General features: G+C 37.8%; 8 protein-coding genes across 8 annotated transcripts; 6 read left to right on the plus strand and 2 right to left on the minus strand.

Annotated features, from left to right (window-relative positions):
- On the plus strand, positions 2,691–4,088 carry LOC18778751 (STOREKEEPER protein). The gene has a single exon (XM_020562706.1). It carries the CDS (start codon positions 2,712–2,714, stop codon positions 3,231–3,233), a length of 522 nt encoding a protein of 173 aa, XP_020418295.1. The 5' UTR covers positions 2,691–2,711; the 3' UTR covers positions 3,234–4,088.
- Positions 2,844–4,088, plus strand: LOC109948888 (STOREKEEPER protein-like). The gene has a single exon (XM_020562705.1). The coding sequence runs from the start codon at positions 3,276–3,278 to the stop codon at positions 3,900–3,902; it is 627 nt and encodes a 208-aa protein (XP_020418294.1). The 5' UTR covers positions 2,844–3,275; the 3' UTR covers positions 3,903–4,088.
- LOC18778256 (histone H2A.6) lies at positions 6,016–6,758 on the plus strand. The gene is made up of 2 exons (XM_007213917.2): positions 6,016–6,279; positions 6,380–6,758. The coding sequence occupies exons 1-2, from the start codon at positions 6,091–6,093 to the stop codon at positions 6,587–6,589; spliced, it is 399 nt and encodes a 132-aa protein (XP_007213979.1). The 5' UTR covers positions 6,016–6,090; the 3' UTR covers positions 6,590–6,758.
- On the minus strand, positions 6,679–7,847 carry LOC18780711. Its single transcript, XM_007214097.2, has 3 exons — positions 7,499–7,847; positions 7,200–7,405; positions 6,679–7,119 (listed from the first exon to the last, which is right to left on the minus strand). Exons 1-3 carry the CDS (start codon positions 7,595–7,597, stop codon positions 6,897–6,899), a joined length of 528 nt encoding a protein of 175 aa, XP_007214159.1. The 5' UTR covers positions 7,598–7,847; the 3' UTR covers positions 6,679–6,896.
- Positions 8,420–10,904, plus strand: LOC18780890 (protein HEAT-STRESS-ASSOCIATED 32). The gene is made up of 5 exons (XM_007211703.2): positions 8,420–8,673; positions 8,946–9,137; positions 9,237–9,444; positions 10,180–10,403; positions 10,498–10,904. Exons 1-5 carry the CDS (start codon positions 8,551–8,553, stop codon positions 10,606–10,608), a joined length of 858 nt encoding a protein of 285 aa, XP_007211765.1. The 5' UTR covers positions 8,420–8,550; the 3' UTR covers positions 10,609–10,904.
- LOC18778549 (anthocyanidin reductase ((2S)-flavan-3-ol-forming)) lies at positions 11,247–13,807 on the plus strand. Its single transcript, XM_007213751.2, has 6 exons — positions 11,247–11,656; positions 12,130–12,296; positions 12,392–12,592; positions 12,698–12,857; positions 13,006–13,222; positions 13,423–13,807. The coding sequence occupies exons 1-6, from the start codon at positions 11,530–11,532 to the stop codon at positions 13,565–13,567; spliced, it is 1,017 nt and encodes a 338-aa protein (XP_007213813.1). The 5' UTR covers positions 11,247–11,529; the 3' UTR covers positions 13,568–13,807.
- LOC18780550 (calcium/calmodulin-regulated receptor-like kinase 1) lies at positions 14,368–17,053 on the minus strand. The gene is made up of 7 exons (XM_007214009.2): positions 16,399–17,053; positions 16,171–16,324; positions 15,930–16,056; positions 15,544–15,629; positions 15,391–15,462; positions 15,017–15,220; positions 14,368–14,865 (listed from the first exon to the last, which is right to left on the minus strand). The coding sequence occupies exons 1-7, from the start codon at positions 16,752–16,754 to the stop codon at positions 14,575–14,577; spliced, it is 1,290 nt and encodes a 429-aa protein (XP_007214071.1). The 5' UTR covers positions 16,755–17,053; the 3' UTR covers positions 14,368–14,574.
- On the plus strand, positions 18,553–20,978 carry LOC18780802 ((E,E)-alpha-farnesene synthase). The gene is made up of 7 exons (XM_007213874.2): positions 18,553–18,727; positions 18,832–19,105; positions 19,193–19,568; positions 19,708–19,926; positions 20,017–20,158; positions 20,255–20,506; positions 20,599–20,978. The coding sequence occupies exons 1-7, from the start codon at positions 18,563–18,565 to the stop codon at positions 20,896–20,898; spliced, it is 1,728 nt and encodes a 575-aa protein (XP_007213936.1). The 5' UTR covers positions 18,553–18,562; the 3' UTR covers positions 20,899–20,978.

Consider the following 23,695-nt stretch of genomic DNA (forward strand, 5'->3'; position numbering starts at 1 on the left):
TTGAAATTGCATGAAGCAAGTCTGTGGACATGCGCCTGAAGCACAAAATTTGTACTCAATGTTAATGTACATAAATTGCCTCAGTGAGTATATTGATTATAATGTGTTTGCAACACATTAAAGCTTCTCAAGAATTCCAGAAATATTTGTCTCGACTTAAAGATCGAGCATTATGCCAACGAGATACTTGCTTATACTAAGAAAGTATTGAAGCATTTTTATGAGGATTATCCGTTGGGCACTTTAAGGATTTTTCGAAAGTATGTTGGACCGGACATCATATTTTCAGATAAGGCTCAACTCCATCACCATCATTTTGGGATGATGTGAGGTATATTTGATGCTATTTCCGCATAACACCATGTATGGGCATATTCTTTCAAGTGAACTCATAAATAGCCCAAGCGTTATTAGATATGCGGACTCTGAAAATTTCTATGATTTACATAGAGATAGCTCACTGGAAATATATTTACTATATGAATTGTTGGTGGCTACATCATCCACTCACTCTGAAAGATTCTCAATCCAAAAGATAGTCATGAAGACATCAGGGGGAGATATTAATCAGGGGGAGCATCCAGAAGTATGCTATACAGATTGTTGTACTCTTCTTTCCATCAGTTCTCTACCTTACTAGGTTTTCTCCAAGCAAGTCTTTAATGATACAACCGACATATCATTAGTGGTCTCCAAGGGGGAGTGTTGTAAAAATAATAAAAATAAACATGTGGATCCCACTAACTATTCATTACTGTTCATTTGGCGGCTTTGATAGAGTTTGTCTGTCACGGGTGAACAGTGATGAATAGTGATGAATAGTGATTATTTCAGCCTATAAATAAGAAGAGAAACGGAAAGAAGAAGAGAAGAAAAAGAGAAAGAAAGAGGAAAGAGAGAGCAGAGAGAAATTCTCCTAGAGAGAAAATTCAGTGAGCCACATATATTGTAAACACTAAACTTGTAGCCCTATTATTTTACATAGTGGAAAAGTTACTGCTGTTGCTCTCCGAGGACGTAGGCATAGCCGAACCTCGTTAAATGCTGTGTCTCATCTACTTTACGTGCAGCTCTGAATTATCGCACATATCCCAGGTTATTTTATAACATTTTGCAAAAAGATAAAAAATAAAAAAGTTTAAAATAACACCCAAAACGCACAGGTTCATTAAAACCCTAAGGCGATTCCCCTCCCCCCCCCCTTCTCTAACTAAAACCACATTGTCTCACCCAAAAAAAAACAAAGGTTTCAACAAGTCATCTTCTTCTTCGCAGCTCCGCCTCACACTGCAGAGCGCACGCCTTCTTACGTCTTGTTGTCGATGCACACGCTAAGCATGCAAACAGCTAAACAACGCAACGCCTAAGGCGATTTGCTCTCGCCTAGCTCCAAAATTTTAAAATTCCATATTTGTCATCTACTTTAACCTAACAACGAAGACATTTTAGTAATTAGAACCACTATTACCCAAATTCCATATAGTTTAGTAAACAACTTCAATAGAAATTCGGAATCAAACTCTCCTCAATCCATATGGTTTAATAAACAACTTCAACAGAAATCTTGAATCTAATTCTCCTTAATCCAACTCCTCCTCAATCCAATTTCTCCTAATCTATGTCATTATTATCTTGACCAACTTGGCATAACCCACACCTACAATAAATCATTGATAATTAAGTTGTGTATATTGAAAATAGAGGGCTTTGACATTAAATACTAAATATTGCATAACTTTTATATTTAAATACTAGCTTTGTAAGTTTAGGTACCAACATAATGGTACTAAAGTTCTATCGTATTAGTTACATGATTTTGCCACTCAAGCATTGACCAAATTTTTTGGTCAACCCCACTTACTTTTAAATTTCTTAATATGAAGTAAATATAAGAATTTTCCATAATTAGAATTTAATTCATAATTCATCATTAAAGCGTCTCGTTACACCCAATTCCAAATTTGAATTCTCCTCCGTCTAAACATGAGTTGGATCATGTATTAACAGTCCTGATCTCTTGGACCACAGGAGTCCAAGAGATTGTGGTCACTCACTGTTGGATATTAATCTAATGGTTCAAAAAAGTTTCTTAAAAGGAGTTCAAGATTGAGTGAACCGTTGAATTTACATCCAACGGTGAGTGACCACAAATCTTTTAGACTCCTGTGGTCCAAAAGATCGAGACCTATTACTTAATAATATATGCCACATAAGAGGTGATTTGGTCCCTCTCCGCATATTACGTCAAAATATTCGATATCTATTGCTTAATAATATATGCCACATAAGAGGTGAGTTCGTCCCTCTCAGCACATTACGTCAAAATCTACGATAATTGGCACGCATTTTTGCGTACGCACCATCACGCGCCAATAAACTAGTATATAATTTGACTGAGATAAGAAGTTTACCCTGATCAGAAGAATTATGGACTAGCTTCTGAGGTATTTCTAATAAATTTGTTTTTTTTTTTTAAGAGAGATTTTTTTAGCTTCATTCTTGACTTAAATATAAGGGAGTAACAAATTTAAAATCCAACGGTCCTGATATGTTTTGCTACTTTCCAAAGTCTTTAACCTTTACCCTATAATATGACGACATCCAAGATTCCAACCCAACTTTCGAAGCTTTACTCCTACCTTCGCACACACAAACCCAATTCCTAGTTAGAAACCCCAATTTTCCAAAAACCCTGCTGTATTGTCTCTTCAATGGCACCCAAGCGCCCATCTCCTCTGGATGAGCCTCCGGCTGCTTCTTCTTCAGAAGAAGAGGTAGCCTCGTCTGAAGAAGAAGTAGACGGAGAAGAAGAGGAAGAATCCGAATCCGAGTCCGACGAACCTGAGCCTCCAAAGGCAACACCCACTCCTGTTGCTGAAAATAAACCACCACCGAAGAAACCGGACTCGGCTACTGTCAATTCAAAGCCGCAGTCTTCATCCTCTGGCTCAGAGTTCAAGTTCGAATCCGATTCGGAATTGGATAAGGATATGGTGGTAAAGCCGGTATCTTCGAAGCCAATGGAAGAGACGCCCAAGACCAAGAAGCCCAGATCGAAGGCCTCGGCTACTACTACGCCGGCGGCAAGAGCTGGGTCGAAGCGGCCAGGCGAGAGCGACCCCAAGGATTCCAAGAGGCCCAAAAAGAAGATCCCAGACTCGGATCAGGAGCCAGACCATGCCGGAGAGGAAATGAAGAAGGCGGGTAGAGACGACTCGAAGAAGCTATTCTAGAGGATTTGGAGCGATGATGATGAGATAACGATCTTGAAAGGCATGATTGATTACTCTACGAAGAAAGGGGCGGACCCATATTCTGATATGGGTGCGGTTCATGATTTTATCAAGAAATCGTTGAAGGCCGATGTGAACAAGACCCAAGTGCAAGATAAGATTCGTAGGTTGAAGAAGAAGTATGAGATGAATGTGGCCAAAGGGAAGAAGTATAATCCTGTTAAGCCTCATGAGCAAAAGGTGTTCGACTTGTCGAAAAAGGTATGGGGCAGCGGCGAAGGGTCCATTGGGGTCAGTGGGTTGTCTGAACAGTCCAATTCTAATGGGAAGGCTAGGACAAATCAGAAGGGTAACAACATGACTTTGGCTTCACTTAAAGCTGAGCTTTTGAGTTCACCGGAGCCCCAAAAAGAGTGTGAGAAGGTGGAATTTGGTTCTGAAAGTTTGAGTGAGGTGATTGGGTATGATAAGGGTTTCAGAGAACTAGGGTTGCCGGAGGGTGTTGTGAAGCAGGGCTTGGAGTTGATTGGAGGAGCCAAGCGAGCTGAGCTGAAGGAGAAGTGGAAGAAGCTGCATGTTGCTGAATTGGACCTTTTTGTGAAAAGGAGTGAGTTGATAAGAGATCAGGCTAAGGTGATTCTGGAGGCGTTAAAGTCATCTAAGCATTAGAACATTGGATTAAATGTTTAAAAGTTTTAGTAATTGTTAATTAAGAACTTTGTAGCATTTAGCTGCTTAGTGTGTCTGTGTATTAGATCTTTCTGTGCATGGATAGTACTGCCTATTGTTGTCCTTCTCTATGATGTTGATTTAAAGTTATTTATGTGGTAATGTTTGTCAGTTTTGTTTTCGTCACTTGTGTTGTGTTATTGGTGGTGATGCCTTTGATAATTATAAGCAGGGTTATATAATGTTGCAGTAATCTTGCTGACTGTCCATGAATTCTTAGTTACATTATCTCAGTCATGCATAGCTGCAACTGTCTTCGTGTTTGTAGTCACTGTAATCTTGGTGTAGAAGAGAAAGAGCAAATAAGAAGACTCAAAGCCTATGTCTTTATAGGCTAGCAAAGCATGGTTGTGATTTGGTTGGGTGGTTTGTTGTATGATCTCCAAGTAAGCTGCAGTTAGCAAGAATAGTTGTGATTTGATTTGGTTAGTTTGTTGTATGATCTCTAAGTAATCTGCACTTAGCAAGAACAGTTGTGATTTGATTTGGGTAGTTTATATGATCTCCTTCCGAAGGTGGTAGCTGGTAGGCATAAGTTTCTTTGTAATGAAAGTTTCTTCTGCCCAAGGTATTTTAGCTCGTTCGTTGCTTCTTGAAACTTGAAAGTTGTGTGTGTTCTGTTCTGTACCAGTACCAGCAATGTGAGCTTGCTGTTGCTGATGTGATATATGGATGTGGGATGATAATGATCTTGCCTATACTAGCTTGGCGTGTTGTGTAAATTAATATTAGGCTTTTTATCACAAAACGTCCTTGACGTTTGCGAAACTATCATATTGCATTCTTAAAGTTTTTTTGTATTACTCATGGTCTCTAACGTTAATATATATAGGTGCTCTTAAATAATCCTTCTGTCAAAAAAATTGTTAAATTCATGGATATAATCGTCAAATCAATCCAAAATTATTTTATATATAGATATATAAGTCTTCTCTCTCCCCTCTTTCTTTTCTGTTCTCTCTTTTTCATCTTTTTGAACTTCCGGCTGCAGCTGCTCTTCACTCCTTATGTTGGTCAAATTTTTAAAACTGATATGATGCTTTGGAATACTACAGTAATTTTGCCCGGAAGAATGGGTTTTCAATTAGAAAAGCACGCTCAACCGAAAGCCAAAACTTAGGGATATAGAGAGGAGATTTTGTTTGTTATCGGTCAGGATTTAATCAACCAAGAAAAAAGGCCAACGTGGAGCATCTCAGGGAGGGAAAATCAGTACGATGCGGATGCGATGCAAAGTTGTATTTGACAAAGGAAATTATAAAAAATATATATAATAATTTTGGTTTGATTTGACGATTATATCTATGAATTTAACAATTTTTTTTAACAGAAGGACTATTTAAGAGCACCTATATTAACGTTAGGGACCATGAGTGATACAAAAAAAACTTTAAGAATACAATCTGATAGTTTCACAAACGTCAGAAACATTTTGTGATAAAAAGCCTTAATATTATGTCTATGACATTTCCACATTTTACTTCAAGCCTTTCACCCTACAACCTGATAGTGATTTTTTGCACTGTGTAAATTTTATAATTATTTATTTTGGAATTTGAATTGATTTAATTTCCCATTTTTACCAAACAAAAAGAAAAAAGGAATACAAGCTAGCCACTTGACAAAATTTTATAAAGCAAGATCAATTTAGCTGCAAACAAATACCAGGATATTATCGATAATAATTTGGCGTTAGTTTTTAATTTTATTTTATGAAATCCGCTAATTCGTAAGAACTTGCATCAAAATTCAAATACATTTTTTATCCAAAAATTTATGATATTTTCTTTCTAAACGTGGTAAATCCAAATTTGATTCCTCGTAGCCAAAAGAAATACTTCGGGGAGCGCTTCGTCAAAATTTGTATTTCCCGCTTCACACGAACGCAGAAGCACACGAAAACCCCCCGTTCTAAACATCATCATCTAACCGTCCAAATTTTTTAAAACGACCGGCTACAGATGTCGATCCGCGTGACTATCTCTGATTGGCTCTCTTTCTTCCCAAGCGGCTAGGCTCCCCTATATAAACTAAGAAACCCCTAATCCACTTCACCTTCCTCTGTTTTAACTTCAAACACACCGCTAGACGTAGATTTCTCCTCACACGTATACTACTTTAAGATTCCATGGCCGGAAGAGGAAAATCAATTGGCTCTGGTGCCGCCAAGAAGGCTACATCTCGTAGCAGCAAGGCCGGTCTGCAATTCCCGGTCGGCCGTATCGCCCGGTTCTTGAAAGCCGGCAAGTACGCCGAGCGAGTCGGTGCTGGCGCACCGGTCTACCTCGCCGCCGTCCTCGAATATCTCGCTGCTGAGGTCAATATCTCAACCCTAATTTTATTTAATTTTTGATATTTTCTCCTTAATTTTGTTGTTGTGAATATAAATTAATTTTGTGAAATTTTAATAATTGTAGGTGTTGGAATTGGCTGGGAACGCTGCTCGGGATAACAAGAAGACGAGGATTGTGCCGAGGCACATCCAGTTGGCCGTCAGGAACGACGAGGAGCTGAGCAAGCTGCTCGGCTCCGTCACCATCGCTAACGGGGGCGTTATGCCCAACATCCACAACATGCTCTTGCCTAAGAAAACTGGCACCGGAAAATCTGGCCCCTCTGACGACTAGAAGAGTAACCGAGCTTCTCTCAATTCCCTTTTGTAAAAAAAGTAAGATGGAAAATAGAGTGATTTAGGGAGGTTAGCTGATCTGTTGGATTGTTGTTATGAATTTTATATTCGATCTACTTAAAGAAACAAATTGTGTTCCAATCGTTTATTTATTTTCTTATCCAACTCCCATGATATCAAATTTCCACTCGGAATTTTCAAATTACAGTTGCGAACCGATAAAATAATGGCGCAAACAAAAATGCTGTGAGTTGCAAATAAACACTCTTGAATTCCCAATTGGGAAATTTGGAAACTTTAGTGAATTAAACTGCACCAGAAGGGTTTTGTTTTTGTTGGGATCTGTTTTGTTCTATGATGGTGGCCTTGGCTGAGACGTAATATGCTATCATGAACAATCCATGGAAGAAGCATAAGATGCCTCCGATGGACAGAATGCGATGGTGTGATAATCCGCATGATTTTCTTGATTTTGAGTTAGAAAAAGCCCCTGCCATCAGCAGTGAGAATCCCACAGCCAATGTGATCCTGCAAAACAAACATGCGTTGATTATATTTGGGTTTGGGCCAATCATGTTTATGGTGTTTGAATTAGGGTTGATAAGTACCATGACAAAATGAGGGAAGCAGCAGATAATTGCCTATTTGCTGTGGCTTTGGTATAATCTTCCCTGGACCAGAAGCAAATGCACCCACCAAGCAAGTTGCCAATGATATGGGCAACTGCTAGAAGCACAGCAGCAGCCAACCCCAGTTTGAAGGCTTGGTAGCTTGGGTCTCTACACTCAAAGATCCACACCTTCAAGTGCTTCACCTGTTTTCATCCCAAGTAATTTCAATATAGTCAATCAATTAACTTAAATTTCCTTTCTTCAATTACAACTATCGTATGTATATGGTAAAGTACCTTGTTTTGAGCAATTTCAGCTTGGATGCCAAGTATCCCGGCCACGACGTCCATAAGCAAGACTGAGAGGCAGACCAGAGGGGTGATGTTTTTCACCATGTTTGTAGGATTGATTGAAGGAGGAGGGGATGGGTGTGAGATTTATATGCAGATGCTGACTCTGCTGGGTTTATTTAGCAGAGGAAGGGGGAATAGGTTATAAAGGAGGGGGAGGCATGCATATTTTATTTGTCTATCTGCCATATTAGGAGGGAAATTAGCTGTGATGCTTGGGTAAAAGCTTCTTTTGTCTTCACATTTTTCTTTATTCTTCTTTTAACTTGTTATTCGTTTCTTTTTGAACATGGATTCTTTTCATGGGGAGCAAGGAAAGCAGAGTATCAATCACCTGCATGTGGGAATGGGAATGAGATTGGGAATGGTTAACTTTGATCCTTGCGTGTATGACAACTCAAAAGAATCACCAATACTTCAAATTATTCCTTCAATTCAACCAGTCCCTTTGCCTAAAGAGCTCTCGTTTTATTTTTGGACTAGTCTTAAAGAGCTCAAGTACCTCAATATTGAGTTCTAAGTTCTAACTAAAAATGTGATGGTCATGCTTATTTTTGTATGTGAGGTCCTGTGTTTGAGTCCCGCCTTTTAATATCGCTTGTATGTGAAGTTCTGTGTTTTGGGTCCCCCTCTCAATATCGCTTATATAATGAAAAGAAATGTGTCGTCCAAGAGCTATAGACTGCAGTCTTGGTCTTGGAAATCCAATACTTAAGTGAAACCGTTGGAAGACTTGGCGGCTTTAGGAAAAGGAAAAACTAAAATAAAAAAGACAAGGACCTAAGAGAAAACTCAATAGCTTGACACGTGGCAGTTTATTTCAGTTGCCTCCTGTATGATTACAGACTATTCTAGAAAGAACTGGTTTCCTTGATCAACTGTTCCCAGAATGAAAGTTCTAAAGAAAGCTAAGGGAACACCCAGAAAGGACTTGTCTTTCCCTTCCTTATTCCAATTTTCTCTCTGTGATTCTGTTAACTCGCGTTCTAGAGGAGACGATGGCGGCGTACAGATGGAAGTGCTTCGACGAGAACGAAGACCGTCCTGAAAAGCCTCGAAGCTATGGCGTCACGGAAATGAGAGGCCCCCATTACACCCTCTTAAGCCAAAATGTCCTTCAGGTATTCCCAAAATCGCTTTGTTCTTTTCTTATTAGTTACTTAAATCAAAGCGCTGCACATTTTACTTTTAAATGTTTGACAAATCTTTATGTAAATTACAATTTTTTCTTGCTCCGATCTCATTGCATGCTGTGAAATGTCAAAGATTCCTCTTTCTTTCAAGATTTGACAATGGTATAGGGGTTTTGGGTGCAAGATCAATGTGTAATTGTGGAAGATGATGTGGGTTATCAACATCTCTGTTGTAATTTGGAAATGTTATTTCTTGGCAGGATATTTTTGAGTCCGTGGGGCAGTTCGTTGATGGGTTGAAGTTTTCTGGAGGTTCCCATAGCTTGATGCCCAAATCGTTTATTAAGGAAGTGACTGATGTTGCTCACAAACATGACATATATGTCAGCACTGGTGACTGGGCTGAAAATTTGCTTCGCAAAGGTCCCTCAGCTTTCAAAGAGTATGTGGAGGTGAGAAGCTTTTAAGAATTCCACTATTTCAGTGTTGTAAATTTGTGGGTGGTGTTATTGGGGGCTTTAAATAAGTATGTCCTGTTATGATTTCCTTAGGAATGTAAGAGCTTGGGGTTTGACACAATCGAGTTGAATGTGGGATCTCTTGGAATTCCTGAAGAAACTCTTCTGAGATTTGTGCGCTTAATTAAGAGCGGTGGCTTGAAAGCGAAACCTCAGTTTGCAGTCCAGATTAACAAGTCTGACATTCCCATAGGGGATAGAGCATTTGGAGCCTACGTTGTCCCGAGGCCACGATCATCTGGTATGGGTGCACTCTTTCCTGAAACAAATTTTGATTGATATGCTTACCTTCATAACTAGATATTGTCTGAAGAGTTGTGAATGGAACTTTTAGATTTTGTTGTTGGGAAGAAACTGAATGAGAAAATTGCCACTCCTCTTTCTTTTGTCCCGCTGTTATGGAAAGGGTCACTCTTTTTCTGCAAAGAACTAGCATGGTACAACTGTCGAAGGTAAAAGGAGAAAAAAAAAAGGGGACTTTAACTTATGTGAAGAAATGTAGAATCTATGAGGAAATGGATGAAACCCCAAATAATCAAATTTGTCTGGTGTATGTAATGTTAGTATCTGTTTTCACTTTGATGTCCAGGCAGCATAATACCAAGAAAATGAGTTGACCATTACTAATATTACTGAATAGGGCACTATAGTCTATATAGAAACTATTTGGATTCAAACGCTACTACATAAACTTTTCAAATTGTAAAAGGAAGAACCGTTTTGGATCCTATATCTATGATTACCCTTCTGCCCACAAGTTTGTGTTTGATGATATTATTTGGCTTGTCTGAAGTTTGCTGCAGTCATGTTTTCAGAGTGATGATTGTTCATTCTTCCATTCATCTTCCTGATATTGTTTTTTGACTGTGATGTTAACATTTTCTCTGAACATATGATCAGAAAGGAGAGGTAGTAGAATCATCTCTATGGTTGTTGGTTATGACTTAAAGCATGACCATTGTCTCTGTTTGCACAGAATTTGTTGAAGATGTTGATCTGCTGATTAGAAGGGCCGAGAGATGCTTAGAAGCAGGGGCTGACATGATAATGATTGATGCTGATGATGTCTGTAAACAAGCTGATTCAATGCGGGCAGACATAATTGCGAAGATCATTGGGCGTCTTGGTGTTGAGAAGACCATGTTTGAAGCATCAAATCCAAGAACATCAGAGTGGTTCGTCAAACAGTATGGTCCAAAGGTATAATGCTCTTTCATAAACTTTTACATAATTTCTTTTATTGGTAAAATGTGTTGCATGTCATTATATCCTTCTTGTTTGCCTGAATTTTCAGGTGAATCTGTTTGTGGATCACTCCCAAGTGATGGATCTGGAGTGCCTCCGGGGACGAAGCTTAGGTAAAAACCATACATCTGTGCTGGGTTCCTCGTATTTTCTGTTCTGAACTTTTTGTAATAAAAAGGGGGAGAAAGTTATGGTAGTATGTGTATGTGTCCCTTGTTGGATCTGGTCTTGTTGTCTTGTGAATTTGTGCTGTTGATGTAACTTTCTTCAATATAACCTTTGTTCCAGTGTGTAAAACATTACTTTTTAAGATTTTGAGAATCATTGTTGCAACTGATCTCCACTCATGAAACTCATGACTTTCGTCTCCTCACACCAAGTTGAAATTCATTGATGTATTCGTATTACAATACAGTATGTATGATATTTCCACCAGCAATTGTATTCTTTTATGTATTTTATTTTTGTAAATGTATGGTGCATAAAGTTCAGTGGCCAAAGCTGCAAGGAAGAAGATCATATACGTAGGATGTTGTATATAGACAACAAATATAAAGCATTATATTATAGTATCAATCTTAACTAAAAAATAAAAAATAAAATAATGACGGATGAACAAGTGAGGTCGGTTTCAGACCCCAAAAAAAATATAAAAAAATATAAAAAAGTGATATCTGTAATTCTTCTCGTAGCTACGACGTCACGCGTGCGGGTGGCCGCTGCCCATCTAACACCTGAATATCTAACTCAATCTAGACGAGTGGCCCAACAGCTTATAATAGATGGAAATGAATTTTTTTTTAAAAGGTCAAAAGGGTTTTAATATAATAAAAAATTATAACTAATAAGATATTTCTTCCTATTAAACTTCAAAAAGAAAGAAAAGAAATTGTGTTTTTAGTTGGTGGTGCATAGATCATCACGTGCTCACCTTCTTCCTCCGGATTCAATTAGAATAGATGGAGATGAGCAGCGTCTAGCCTATTTAAGAAGTAAACATCCGTTGACAGAAATACCAGTCTCATAATTCCTCCTAGTCCTAACCACCAGTGAACTCCGAAACTTAGCAACTGAAAGAGCCATGGCCACCCAACCCATCTCAAAGAAGACAGCCTGTGTGATCGGAGGTACAGGGTTCGTGGCATCTTTGCTGGTGAAGCTGTTGCTAGAGAAGGGCTATGCCGTCAAAACCACTGTCAGAGACCCTGGTTAGGCTTCCTCTTCTTCCCCTTTTCTTTTCAGTGTCAACTTTTACTACAGTTTGTCTGTTGCTTGCAAGTTCTGTTATTATTATTAATAATTTTTTTTTTGGGATCAAGTTCAAGTTATGCCCTGAAACCATATGTAAAAACATCAAAATGGGAAACATATATAATGCTGTGGGTCCAGTTTCATTTCTTCTGCTAATGATGTTTCTATATAACCGTTTGTGATGACATTAGCTGAAACATGAAAATGGGGTATCTTTGATGAGACTAAAATGATTGATGCCAAGGTGTTATAGTTCACACCATTATGTAGAGGTGTTAGTGATCAACCAAAGAAGCTGAAAGTGTACAAAATGATTTAGTTAGTCATATGAACATACTGTTGGAATACATTAAGGAGACTGATTTAGTTGCCAGATTAAGATTTTAATATGCTGGCGTGAATTTCATTCATTTTGTGCATTTGGGTGCAGACAATCAGAAGAAGATCTCTCACCTCACAGCACTACAAGATTTGGGTGAACTAGAAATTTTAGCAGCAGATCTAACTGATGAAGGGAGCTTTGATGCCCCCATAGCAGGTTGTGACCTTGTTTTCCATGTTGCCACACCTGTCAACTTTGCCTCCGAGGACCCTGAGGTACAGATTTGTTGGATTCGCTTAATTAAATTTGAAATTCAATGTAGCTGTTGCATCTTAAGGTCAATGCTACTTTTTCCATTTCCAAAAAACAGAACGACATGATCAAACCAGCAGTTCAAGGGGTGCTAAACGTTCTGAAAGCATGCGTGAAAGCCAAAACAGTTAAACGCGTTGTTTTGACATCATCAGCAGCTGCAGTGTCGATCAACACACTTAATGGAACAGGTTTGGTCACAGACGAGAACGATTGGAGTGATGTCGAGTTCTTGAGTACTGCAAAGCCACCCACTTGGGTAAATTGCCCAATCATTTTAGTCTAAGCTTTAATAAGACAGTAGGCCTATACTGAACTCATTAGACTTAGGTGATTGAACAAAAGCTTTGTCTCAAATTTTCAGGGCTATCCTGCCTCCAAGACACTAGCCGAGAAGACAGCTTGGAAATTCGCCGAAGAAAACAACATTGATCTCATCACAGTCATCCCTTCTCTTATGGCTGGTTCTTCTCTCACTCCAGACGTCCCCAGCAGTATCGGCCTAGCCATGTCTTTAATTACAGGTGTGAAACCTGGGGCCAGAATATGCTACACGTCCATATTCCTTTGACTTGAGGCCTTGTAGCTAGAATGAAAAAAAAAAAAACACTACTTGCACAGTACCTCAGATAGATGGGTGGTGTTCTGATGGTTCCTTTTAATGTTTTACAGGAAATGACTTCCTCATAAATCATGCCTTGAAAGGGATGCAACTACTGTCAGGTTCAATCTCCATTACACATGTGGAGGATGTCTGCCGGGCTCATATATTTTTGGCTGAGAAAGAATCTGCTTCTGGTCGGTATATATGCTGCGCTGTCAATACAAGTGTTCCTGAGCTTGCAAAGTTCCTCAACGAAAGATACCCTGAGTACAAAGTCCCCACTGAGTAAGCCCCTACTCCAAGTATTCCAACATCTAGATATCTATATTACTGCTTTAAAACAATATTGAATAGTTAGGAGGTAACATTCAAAGGACATGCCCTTTAAAACAATTCATGTCTCATCTTTGGGGAACCTTGAAGTGAACTTCAATAGTTATTGCACCATTTCAGATGGTTATTTTGACTCTCATTTGCAATTGCAGGTTTGGAGATTTTCCCTCAAAGGCCAAGTTGATCCTCTCTTCGGAGAAGCTTATCAAGGAGGGGTTCAACTTTAAGTACGACATTGAACAAATATATGACCAAGCTGTGGACTACTTTAAGGCTAAGGGGCTGCTGCAGAACTAGAACTAAGTCTTGGTAGTTTAATTATGATCCTGTTACATGGATCACATATGTGTGATTGGCGTTTATCTGGCTATGTTCTGGCTTGGCCGTATGTACTCTTATAAAATTCAATCATAATTTGTTGAGTTTGGCAATGGTGTATCTTGAGTGCAGTTTCTGAAGCATGATAAGTTGTCATTTCCTGGTAATAAAATGCAACAGAACAAAGTCACAGCGACATGTTGCTACCTTCTGATAAAATGCTTTCTTGCTTTTTGTTCAACCACAAGAAAAGCACAACTTCTTTATCTCCTGTAAGGCCAAGTTCATATTCCAACAGGTAGTATGTCGTTTCTACATGACGGTAATCGTCTAAGTACAGTGATTAACTCAAACCGCATATTTACTGCAAAATTTCATGTTCCCATTAAAATTAAAACCATTTGTTGTTTGCTTTCCATTTTTGTTTAATATTATTGATAAGCATCTGATTTCTGTGTCTTCCTGCATTATGGAAGAAAAGTTGTTGATCAGGTGGGGGTCCTGGTGCTCTTAAGACAAAATTTTAATCATCATTGTACCCTTGAAGAAAATTACTCCCAACTTTTTTTTTCTCCGACCCACCATGGCAGTGAAAATAACAGCGATGGTCCAATTGTGATGGTGCCATGTAGAAAATACAAAATACATGTTCACCATGATTTAGAAAACACTAAAGTGGGCTGGTAAATGGTGGTTGGCAAGTTAAAAAAAAAAAAGCACCCTACACAGGAAAAATATGGAAGTGCTGATACAGAAAATCAGTTTGTCTTGTCCAAGTGGATTAAAAGTGAGGTCCCCAAAGTTTTTATTGTCGATGATCTTTAATGAAAGCAAAATATTCTACATGACACGAGGCCCTACATTTAAATCCTTCAATCTAGAGGTTTGGCTCGTTTCCGTAAAAGCAATTGAAATCATAAAATGAACAAAGTTGAATATACAATTGCAAGGCTTCAGCTAGAAGTTTGATGTCTGCTTGTCTCTCTTCAGCGTTCAATTAAAGGATCCTGATTGTCCAGCAGATCTATTTCAATGTAGGTTTCTTCAGCTGCATCATTTGAGGTTTGCTTGCAGATCTCCGTGTTATGTTTCATCATCAAAATCCATGATAAGCTCTGTACAATGTCCCTCATGGAAGGCCGGTTTTTCGACAGACCACTCACACATTTGTAAGCAAGATCAGCAACATTAGCGAGTTGTTCTACATTGAATCTTCCATCAAGACGAGAATCCACAATCTCTTGCCACCCCAGTTTATCCTCCGTGTCGATTGTCACCTACCCATCAGCATGAAAACTCATCGAATGTGAATGTTACAGAATTATTATTATTATTATTATTATTATTAATTGAAATGAAGGACAATGCAACTTTGGTGAAGGTGAAGGTGAAGGCCAAGTAGCCAAATGAACAAGAGACGGTTCTTACAAGTTCCACATATTCCATAAGGCCCTGCTGCGGGTTCCTGCCTGTAATAATTTCAAGCAGCAGCACTCCAAAACTATAAACATCGCATTTCTTGGTATATGTCTTTGTCAACACATACTCGGGATCAACATATCCATATGTTCCCCTGATATTAGATGAACGAAGTTTGCTCCTGTCTTGTCTTGAAAGCCCGAAATCAGCAACCTGCTTGGTAAAAAACAATAGTTACACATTTTTTGGTAAGAGTAATTAACCTCCAGTTTAGCAACAATTTCTTTGAGGGCTAATTAGTATTGAACATTTGCAACTAGTTCTTTCATGTGTTTTGATACCACATTGGTTAACAATAAAGAAAGAAAAAAAGGGTCACATACCCTGGCTCTCATTGATCGGTCCAACAGTATGTTGGAAGACTTGATGTCGCGGTGCACAACAGAAGGAACAGCCTGCCATAAGGAGAATGGAGCTAAATAAGCAGGCAGTTCCAAATCAGTTCTATTGACCTGGAAACTAAAATGAAAGCATACCCCATAGTGTAGGTATTCCAATCCCCTTGCAATATCAAGAGCTATGTCAACTCTCAAATCCCAGCTCAATGGCTTGCGATTATCCCCTGCATTTCCCAACTATCTAAGATATGTGCACAAGAGAAATACAATTTGTCCTTTTATCATCCATCAAAATGAACTTGACATAAACTTTGGTAACAAGTGATTATCACAGCGATCTCGGGCTTATCGATCGCTAGAATGAATTCAAGTTACAGGAAATTTCATGGGAATGACCATGAACATACATTGACTCAATGAACCTTGAATAGTATAATTGAATTGCTTTAAACGATTAGAAAATAATGTGAATTGTTGCATTACGGAAGAAAGAAAAAAAAGATGTGATTCACGAGAATTGGTACCATGTAAATGAGAAAACAGACTGCCATTACTCATGTACTTGTAGAGCAGCATATGCTGCCCCACGTCTGCCATGTATCCCACCAAGTTGACTAGGCTCTTGTGGTGCAATCTTCCAAGTAAAAGAACCTGAACACAGATTTATGCACGTGCGTAAATAGATAGACAATTCAACCAAGGCATGTACATGTACTAAAACTATATCAATCAATGAATCGTATGCAAATGCAATGAACCAATTACCTCAGCCAAAAACTCGTTTTGGCCTTGCGTGGAATTAGCAGCAAGAACTTTAACAGCAAAAGTCTCACCAGTGCTCATTTGGGCCTTGTAAACAAGCCCAAACGCTCCTTGCCCAATAGCTGTCGTAAAATTATAAGTCGCCTTCTGTACATCTCTGCCAACATAACCCAGTAAGTCACTGTCTCTCCACATACATAGTCATGGACATAGAGAAATATTTATACAGACCTGAAAGAATACTTGGGTATGCCGCAAGCTGAGACGACGCTCTTTCTCCTGAGGCCCTCCAGCCAGAGGGGCATGTTGGTCCACTCCGAAGTTCTGGGCGAGTCTTGGCCAAAGTTGGAGAACTCAGAGACAGTGGTGTTGGTGTTGCTGGAGTCAACGCCATTGTTACTCACTCCTTTGACTGGTAATTTGGGTGCTTTTTCTCTCTGCGCTGAAATGGACCTCGGTGATTGTATCCTTGTGCACCTTCTTCTTCGGATTCTGAGGCAGCAGACCACTCCAATTCCTAGAACCAATCCCAATGCGAACCCTGCAACAATGCCTACCACCAAATGCAAAATGATTGAGTTCATCATCTTTTTTTTTCTTCTTTTTGTTGGGTTTATAAATCAAAACCAACCCACCAAATGACGGCGTGGTGGCGGTGTCACTGGTTTTTGACGTTCTTTTAAATAGAAGAGGTAGCCACGAGGGTGTCGTTTATGTTGTCCCCCTAGAAGGGTAGAAAATCAAAATGAGTAAGTTTGGTGTAAATTTGTAATTAGCTTTGCTAATAACGTAATTGACATGTGATCAAAAGTGAAACAAGATAACTTAATTGACAGAAAATCAATGGAGATAAATTATAAGATATGTGCATAGTATATATGTCGTAGCTAAAACGAGAAAAATTGTTCGACACCTAATTTATTAGATGGAAAAATAAAACATAGATACAGAATTTGGTTAGGGTCGCCGTATTGGGTAGTGTTTTTATTTTAGATGACTACCATATGAGCGGAGATCTTGTAATTAATTTCATCAAATCCGGTTGATTGAAGATGTTCTCTTCATTTTTAAATTCCATGCTTGAAATTTAACAACATTTCTGAAAGTTTGCATATATGGAAATTGCCAAGTCAGAAAATCCATTTCATATCCCGATCCAATAATATTGTGCCACCTGCCCAATCTTCCCAGAGCCATCTCTCTCCTGTGCATATGGGAACTTTGCTTTGCACCGTGTCACCGGCAGAAGAGATGTACTCTGCATATTGGACAGATGTCACAATCTTATTGGAATGGAATATGAAATGGGTTTTCTGACCTGGTATCCCCGTGCCACGAATGTTTTTCTCGTCTGGGTGACGTGAGAGTCTTGTTTACGCGACCCCCCTCATTTTCTTGTCATAATTAATAAGGTTTGGCACGAGTCATTGTTACGTACTCTGTTTCAATAACATCTAAGTCAGTGGTGGATATTTTCTTGTTCCAGGTGGTGATAGGCACTGACGGACTTGTTAAGGCGCAAGGAGGTGCACCTTCTATTGCCGAAAAAATCATTGTAGATACTTCAAATTTGCTCAGCAAGTGGTGGTGTACAGATTACTTTATTTCTATCTTCAACATTTAAGTAAATGTCTTTGTCATTTTACTTTCATTTATTTTTATATTACTCCATTTACTTAAGTTTACAATGTAAATAAGGAAGTACCCCCCATTTGGATTCAAATAAAAATACTAGAAAATCAAATTCGCCCCATATCAAAATATGAAAAATCGATTTTAGTGCAAAATACGATTTAGGCAAAAAATGATGGCTCATTAAGTCAATATATACTTCATAATAAAATCTCATAAAATCAAGTTTTCTTATTTGAAGTGAAAGGAATAAAAACCGCCAAAAATTATCTTGAGAGAATGATTATTCCGAAAAACCATTTTTCATATTATTCCGAAAAACCATTTTTCATACTAAGTCAATATTTTTACATAGAATAATTTTTTATATATGATATGAATGCATAAAGGGACCTAAGGTCAATCTAGGTAAAAAGCTTAGATGTTCAATCCACAAAGAGTTTTTAGCCTTTCAAAATTGCACATTCGTTAAAAAATTTCTGACTCCGCCAATGATGAGAGGCTCCATTGGAACAACACATCACACCATGAAACACATGCACGCTCTCGTAAATGAAGGTTCATCTGTTTATGGGACCACGTAAACATTTCATATCATGAACCAAAAAAATCAGATTTGTTTGGTATTAAATGTTGTCCCGTTTCACGTGGGATGCTAGACTATATGGCCATGAAACATGACGTCATATAATATCATAAACAGTGCATGCCTTTGCCTATATAAACCCCTCCAAGAAAGATTTCCATACACCAAGTTTCCATCATGGATTTTAGAACACACTTGCAAGCTGGTGAGCAGCAAATTCTTGAATGCCAGATGCAATCCCAAGCCTCTTACGACTTGACACAACACGAAAGACGATCTGCCAATTACAAGCCAAATATTTGGAAATATAGTTTCTTTGAATCCCTTGACAGCAAATACCATGTGAGTTTTCCTTCTCCTCCAAATTAACTTCCTACTATAGCTATTATTTTCTCGATATTTATTAATGAATGATAATTAATATTGCGTATCTTAACTGAGTGCAGGAAGATGATTATAAAAGGCAATCTGAGAAGCTCATAGAAGATGTTAAGAATATGATATTTGTCGAAACTGAAAATTCAATAGCTCAGTTAGAGCTAGTTGACATCATCGCAAAACTAGGCCTCACAAACCACTTTGAAAAGGAAATCAAGGAAACCCTAGACACAATAGCATCTGTTGAAAATAACAGCCCCTGCATAAGCATAACAGATGACCTCTATACCACTGCCTTGTACTTTAAGATCCTTAGGCAGCAGGGCTACAAAGTATCACAAGGTAAATATATATTAATTAGTTGCAGAATTAAGTGTCATATATTTGCATGAACTTGTAAAAAACTCCCATAACTTTATCTTATTTCAGATTTATTTCGTGGCTTCATGGATGAGGAGGGTACATTAAAGAAAAGCCATCTTTCGGATGTCAAAGGAATGCTTGAACTTTTTGAGGCATCGAACCTGGCTTTAGAAGGTGAAGATATCTTAGATGAGATAAAAGCTTCATCGAAGGTAGCTCTCAGAGATTCCAATATCTGTAATCTGGACAATAACCTTGCCAAGCATGTGGTCCATGCTTTGGAGCTTTCATCACACAGAAGAGTGCGGTGGTTCAATGTTAAAGGGCACATAGACGCCTATGAGAAAGACAATCACGTCAACACCATTTTACTTGAATTGGCTAAACTTAACTTTAACATGGTTCAAGCAAAACTGCAAAAAGATCTAAGGGAGGCATCCAAGTAAGTAAAAGCAAACCAACCAATCAATATCTTCTTTGGATAACGAAAGAATATATCATTTAAGGGACGTGGTGTCTTATAAAAGCAAAAATAATGCTAATAATGTTGTTGCCTTTTTGTTTTCTGATGCGTGACTTAGGTGGTGGAACAATCTGGGCCTCACACAGCACTTGAACTTTGCAAGAGATAGATTGGTCGAGTGTTTCATGTGTGCTGTGGGGTTAAATTTCCAGCCTGACTACACATCTTTTAGAATATGGCTTACTAAAGTCGTCAACCTGATTCTGATAATAGACGACGTTTACGACATTTATGGCTCATTGGAAGAGCTAAAGTGCTTCACCGACGCCGTTGACCGGTTAGTTAGTTTTGGTATAAAACACATTAGTATTGGAAAAGGGTTGGTTTCATAATGTCTAGATAATTGTCATCAATGTCTTCAACTCAGGTGGGATGTTGGGGAAACTGAGGCGCTTCCAGAGTGTATGAAGATCTGCTTCCAAGTGCTCTACAACACTACTTGTGAAATTGCTCATGAAATTGAGGAGGAAAATGGTTGGAATCAAGTGTTACCTCAGTTGAGGAAAGTGGTACTAGTCTAGCTAGGCCTGTTCCTTTTTCTTTTTTTTTAAAATTTTATATCTTCATATATGGTTGAGCTTGAAATTATTATTTTGACTCTTTAGTGGGCAGATTTTTGTAAAGCATTATTAGTGGAGGCAGAATGGTACAGTAGGGCCTATACACCATCCCTGGAAGAGTACCTCAGTATTGGATGCATTTCATCATCAGTTTCAGTGCTTTTGGTCCATTCATTTTTCTCCACAACTCATCATCAGGGAATCCAAGAGATTGCTGATTTTCTGCACAAGAATGAAGATCTTGTGTATAATTTATCTCTGATAGTTCGGCTCAGCAATGATTTGGGAACTTCTGCAGTAATCTTCTTTCTTCGTTAGGTTTTCTTAATCAAACAAGTCAAATATAATCAAATCAAATCAAATTAATTAATTGATTGATTGGTTAACAGGCAGAACAAGAGCGAGGGGATGCTCCCTCAGCAATCCTATGTTACATGAGAGAGGTGAATGTTTGTGAAGATGTAGCTAAGAAGAACATCAAGGACATGATAGAGAATGCATGGAAGAAAATAAATGCAAAATGCTTGAGAACCCCACAAGTGCCTTCTCTGTCACCATTCATCAACATTACCACAAATATTGCTCGAGTGGCGCACAGCCTTTACCAAGATGGAGATGCGTTTGGTGATCAAGAGAAAGGAACTCGCATCCTGATTCAGTCTCTACTAGTTCAGCCTTTACTACTTTGAGATCAATTGAACTAATAATTAAGCTCTCTATGTATTTAATTAGAATAAGGTAAACATGATTTACCAGCATTTTTATTTTACTTTGGACGATGTACTTATCTTTCAACATTATTGGCCAAAGTAATATATATATATATATATATATATATATATAAAATAAAATATGTATATGTGAGTTTTTTTCACACACACAACACGGATGCTAGGACTCGAACCCAAGACCTTACCTAAGGGAGTAAATACTCCAAACCACTACACTAGTGGGTCCTTTGTGCTTTTGTCAGTAGTGAATGAAAACCAAAAACTCAACAATTCCCATCGCTATATCAAAATAAGTACAATCCAGAGTCTTTATATTTGATGCTGGCATTGACATTTTGAATCTAGTTTTGTTTGTCTTCTTTTAATGGATGATTGTTTACTTTTCAAAAAGAAGTACAGATACCGATTACTGATGTTGGATTCCTCGTTGATTTTTGATGTAACAGTATTTTTTGTGTTTTTAGCCTTAATCTCTATGGTTTTATTGCAAGAGTTTGGCATGATGTAGCCATGTTTACGCATCAGTGATGGGTATGAGAAAAAAAGAATGATTTTCATTCCTAACTTCCTGCTCATTTACTTCCAATTAGGAATGAAGAAATACGTGGATAAGCGTAATCACATTCCCTCAAAATTAGGAGTAAGATCAACTAGGGAGGGGTAGTTGATCCAATTCTCATTCCTTTTTTCCCTTACTACCCTCCAAAATACCCTTACCACTTTAAGATAATTACAAAACACCCCAAACCCTAGAAAAATAAAAACTCACTCCACTTTAATATTATCAATTTAATTTCGTTCAAATATTATTTGAAATTAGTTACTTTAGCACCACAATCTGGAGGACACATGAACATAAAACAAAAACTATTGACACTTGTTATGTTCTTCCATCCCATAAAATGAAGAAACCAAACTTTTGAAGTCTTTTTTATTTGAAAAAAATAAAATTCAATGGATGTTTATTAATCACCGTTGAAAAAAAGCAACTTGTTTATTATTTCAATGGCTATTTTTTTCTATTATATTCCTTATATTATTATATACTAGTTTTTTTTATCACTCGTTATATAGTATCTTATATTGTTCAATTTGGTTTTTTACAAGTTATTTAGGTGAAAAATATATATTTATATGTGCAGGACATTTTAGTAATCAAATTAGTTTAGGTTCTGATTTATGAGAATTAGTAAACAATAATAATGGGAATAAACTTCATTCCTGTGATGATTCCATATAGTTAGTAAGCAGCTTAATGGGAATTATTCTTCCTCGATTCTTGATTTCCTCCATTCTTGAAAAGTAAACGGTGTAGTCTCCACCATATAATTCTTGCACCTTTCTTCTTTTGGGTCAGAAAGGGAATTAATTTTGGAATTAATTTAGGGCCACAAAAGTAAAAGAACGAAGAGGAAACAAACATTAATACAACAAGATAGATGGAGACATCAGCTGAGAACATTTAGACCAGCAATTGACAACTACCCATATAGAATGAAACTTGGGGGACCCGACAATCCAAATCTTCCTCTCCTTCCACATGAAATGTGAGGTTTCTGGTCCACAAGTTATCAACTCCAACTTTCTATCTTTTCGTTATAAACCATATATATCTCAGAGAGGTTGTATTATTTTCTTTTTAGTCGGTGAGGTCGTATTCTTGGGTTGGTATAGTAATGAAATATTTGCTAATTTGCTATTTTCTTATCAAAACATGTCTTATGATTTGTGCATATCTTTTTTACACCAGAGACAGAGAGTGAGAACTTGAAGTTTGCAAGAGATAAAATTGGTCCAATTATAATGGATTGAGGAGGAGATGTTGGGAGTATTTTTTCCTCATTTGAGCAAAGTGGTACTTGGCAGCATTGCTCATTTCAACATACTATATATAATATAAGCTATATAGCTTGTAAAGATTGTTGAAACTATTTCCTTTTTCCTCGGAGTTGATTTTCTGCAAGTTAATGAAGACCTTGTGTACAATACCTCTCTCATAGTTCAACTCACCGATGATTTGGGAACTTCCGTTATAATGAATTTCAATCTTTCATTGTTAATTATGTTATGATATGATATTATAGAATGACTATGTATGTTATAAATGGAGCATTTTTTTTTCACCATTTTAACCTAAGGTGTATCATTATTACTCTTCTCAATATTTATCACGTATCTATTAGTAGGTTCGGCCTTAAGGGTGGGTGGGAAGGGCCTGGCCATGGGCCTCCAACTAAGGGGGCCCCAAAATTCTTTAATATTATATATATACCAGCATCCAACTTTATGAAAAAAAAATTAAAAAAAAGAACGATGAAATTGAATGAGGAAAACACAATTCCTCTTCCTGGAAGAAACACCAACACACTTCCTCTTTTCCTACCATGACATTAAATGGAAAGACTTTGGTTCTCCTGCTCCTACTATGGAAGAACATACTCTCTATTTAATCCACCACCATATTTGGTATAGCAATGGAATATTTGGTAATTTGTTCTTTTCTTATCAAAACATGTCTTATGATTTGTGCATATCTTTTTCACACTAGAGAATGAGAACTTGAACTTTGCGAGATAAAAGACTTGTCCAATTATAATGGATTGAGAGTTTTTTTTCTTTCCTCATTTGAGCAAAGCGTTACTTGGAAGCCTTGCTCTTTTTACCCTCGGAGCTAATTTTCGGCAAGTTAATGAAGGGATCCAGATCCTCTGCTTGGATTTTCTCTATTATGATCTGCTTCACTTCTTTCCTCCAT

The sequence above is a fragment of the Prunus persica genome, chromosome G4, assembly GCF_000346465.2.
Source record: "Prunus persica cultivar Lovell chromosome G4, Prunus_persica_NCBIv2, whole genome shotgun sequence".
Taxonomy (NCBI): Eukaryota; Viridiplantae; Streptophyta; class Magnoliopsida; order Rosales; family Rosaceae; genus Prunus; species Prunus persica.

Coding starts and splice junctions, on each gene's coding strand:
- LOC18780890 (XM_007211703.2), top strand. CDS start 8,551: ATGGCGGCGTACAGATGGAAGTGCTTCGACGAGAACGAAGACCGTCCT. Junction 9,445..10,179: donor CCCGAGGCCACGATCATCTG/GTATGGGTGCAC, acceptor CTGTTTGCACAG/AATTTGTTGAAGATGTTGAT. Junction 10,404..10,497: donor TCAAACAGTATGGTCCAAAG/GTATAATGCTCT, acceptor CTGAATTTTCAG/GTGAATCTGTTTGTGGATCA.
- LOC18778256 (XM_007213917.2), top strand. CDS start 6,091: ATGGCCGGAAGAGGAAAATCAATTGGCTCTGGTGCCGCCAAGAAGGCT. Junction 6,280..6,379: donor TCGAATATCTCGCTGCTGAG/GTCAATATCTCA, acceptor TAATAATTGTAG/GTGTTGGAATTGGCTGGGAA.
- LOC18778549 (XM_007213751.2), top strand. CDS start 11,530: ATGGCCACCCAACCCATCTCAAAGAAGACAGCCTGTGTGATCGGAGGT. Junction 12,297..12,391: donor TTGCCTCCGAGGACCCTGAG/GTACAGATTTGT, acceptor TCCAAAAAACAG/AACGACATGATCAAACCAGC. Junction 13,223..13,422: donor GAGTACAAAGTCCCCACTGA/GTAAGCCCCTAC, acceptor TTGCAATTGCAG/GTTTGGAGATTTTCCCTCAA.
- LOC18780550 (XM_007214009.2), bottom strand. CDS start 16,754: ATGATGAACTCAATCATTTTGCATTTGGTGGTAGGCATTGTTGCAGGG. Junction 15,463..15,543: donor TGGAATACCTACACTATGGG/GTATGCTTTCAT, acceptor TCCTTATGGCAG/GCTGTTCCTTCTGTTGTGCA. Junction 15,221..15,390: donor ACCGATCAATGAGAGCCAGG/GTATGTGACCCT, acceptor TTTACCAAGCAG/GTTGCTGATTTCGGGCTTTC.
- LOC18780802 (XM_007213874.2), top strand. CDS start 18,563: ATGGATTTTAGAACACACTTGCAAGCTGGTGAGCAGCAAATTCTTGAA. Junction 19,106..19,192: donor GGGCTACAAAGTATCACAAG/GTAAATATATAT, acceptor ATCTTATTTCAG/ATTTATTTCGTGGCTTCATG. Junction 20,507..20,598: donor ATGATTTGGGAACTTCTGCA/GTAATCTTCTTT, acceptor ATTGGTTAACAG/GCAGAACAAGAGCGAGGGGA.
- LOC109948888 (XM_020562705.1), top strand. CDS start 3,276: ATGATTGATTACTCTACGAAGAAAGGGGCGGACCCATATTCTGATATG.
- LOC18778751 (XM_020562706.1), top strand. CDS start 2,712: ATGGCACCCAAGCGCCCATCTCCTCTGGATGAGCCTCCGGCTGCTTCT.
- LOC18780711 (XM_007214097.2), bottom strand. CDS start 7,597: ATGGTGAAAAACATCACCCCTCTGGTCTGCCTCTCAGTCTTGCTTATG. Junction 7,406..7,498: donor CTGAAATTGCTCAAAACAAG/GTACTTTACCAT, acceptor GGATGAAAACAG/GTGAAGCACTTGAAGGTGTG. Junction 7,120..7,199: donor GCTTCCCTCATTTTGTCATG/GTACTTATCAAC, acceptor TTTGTTTTGCAG/GATCACATTGGCTGTGGGAT.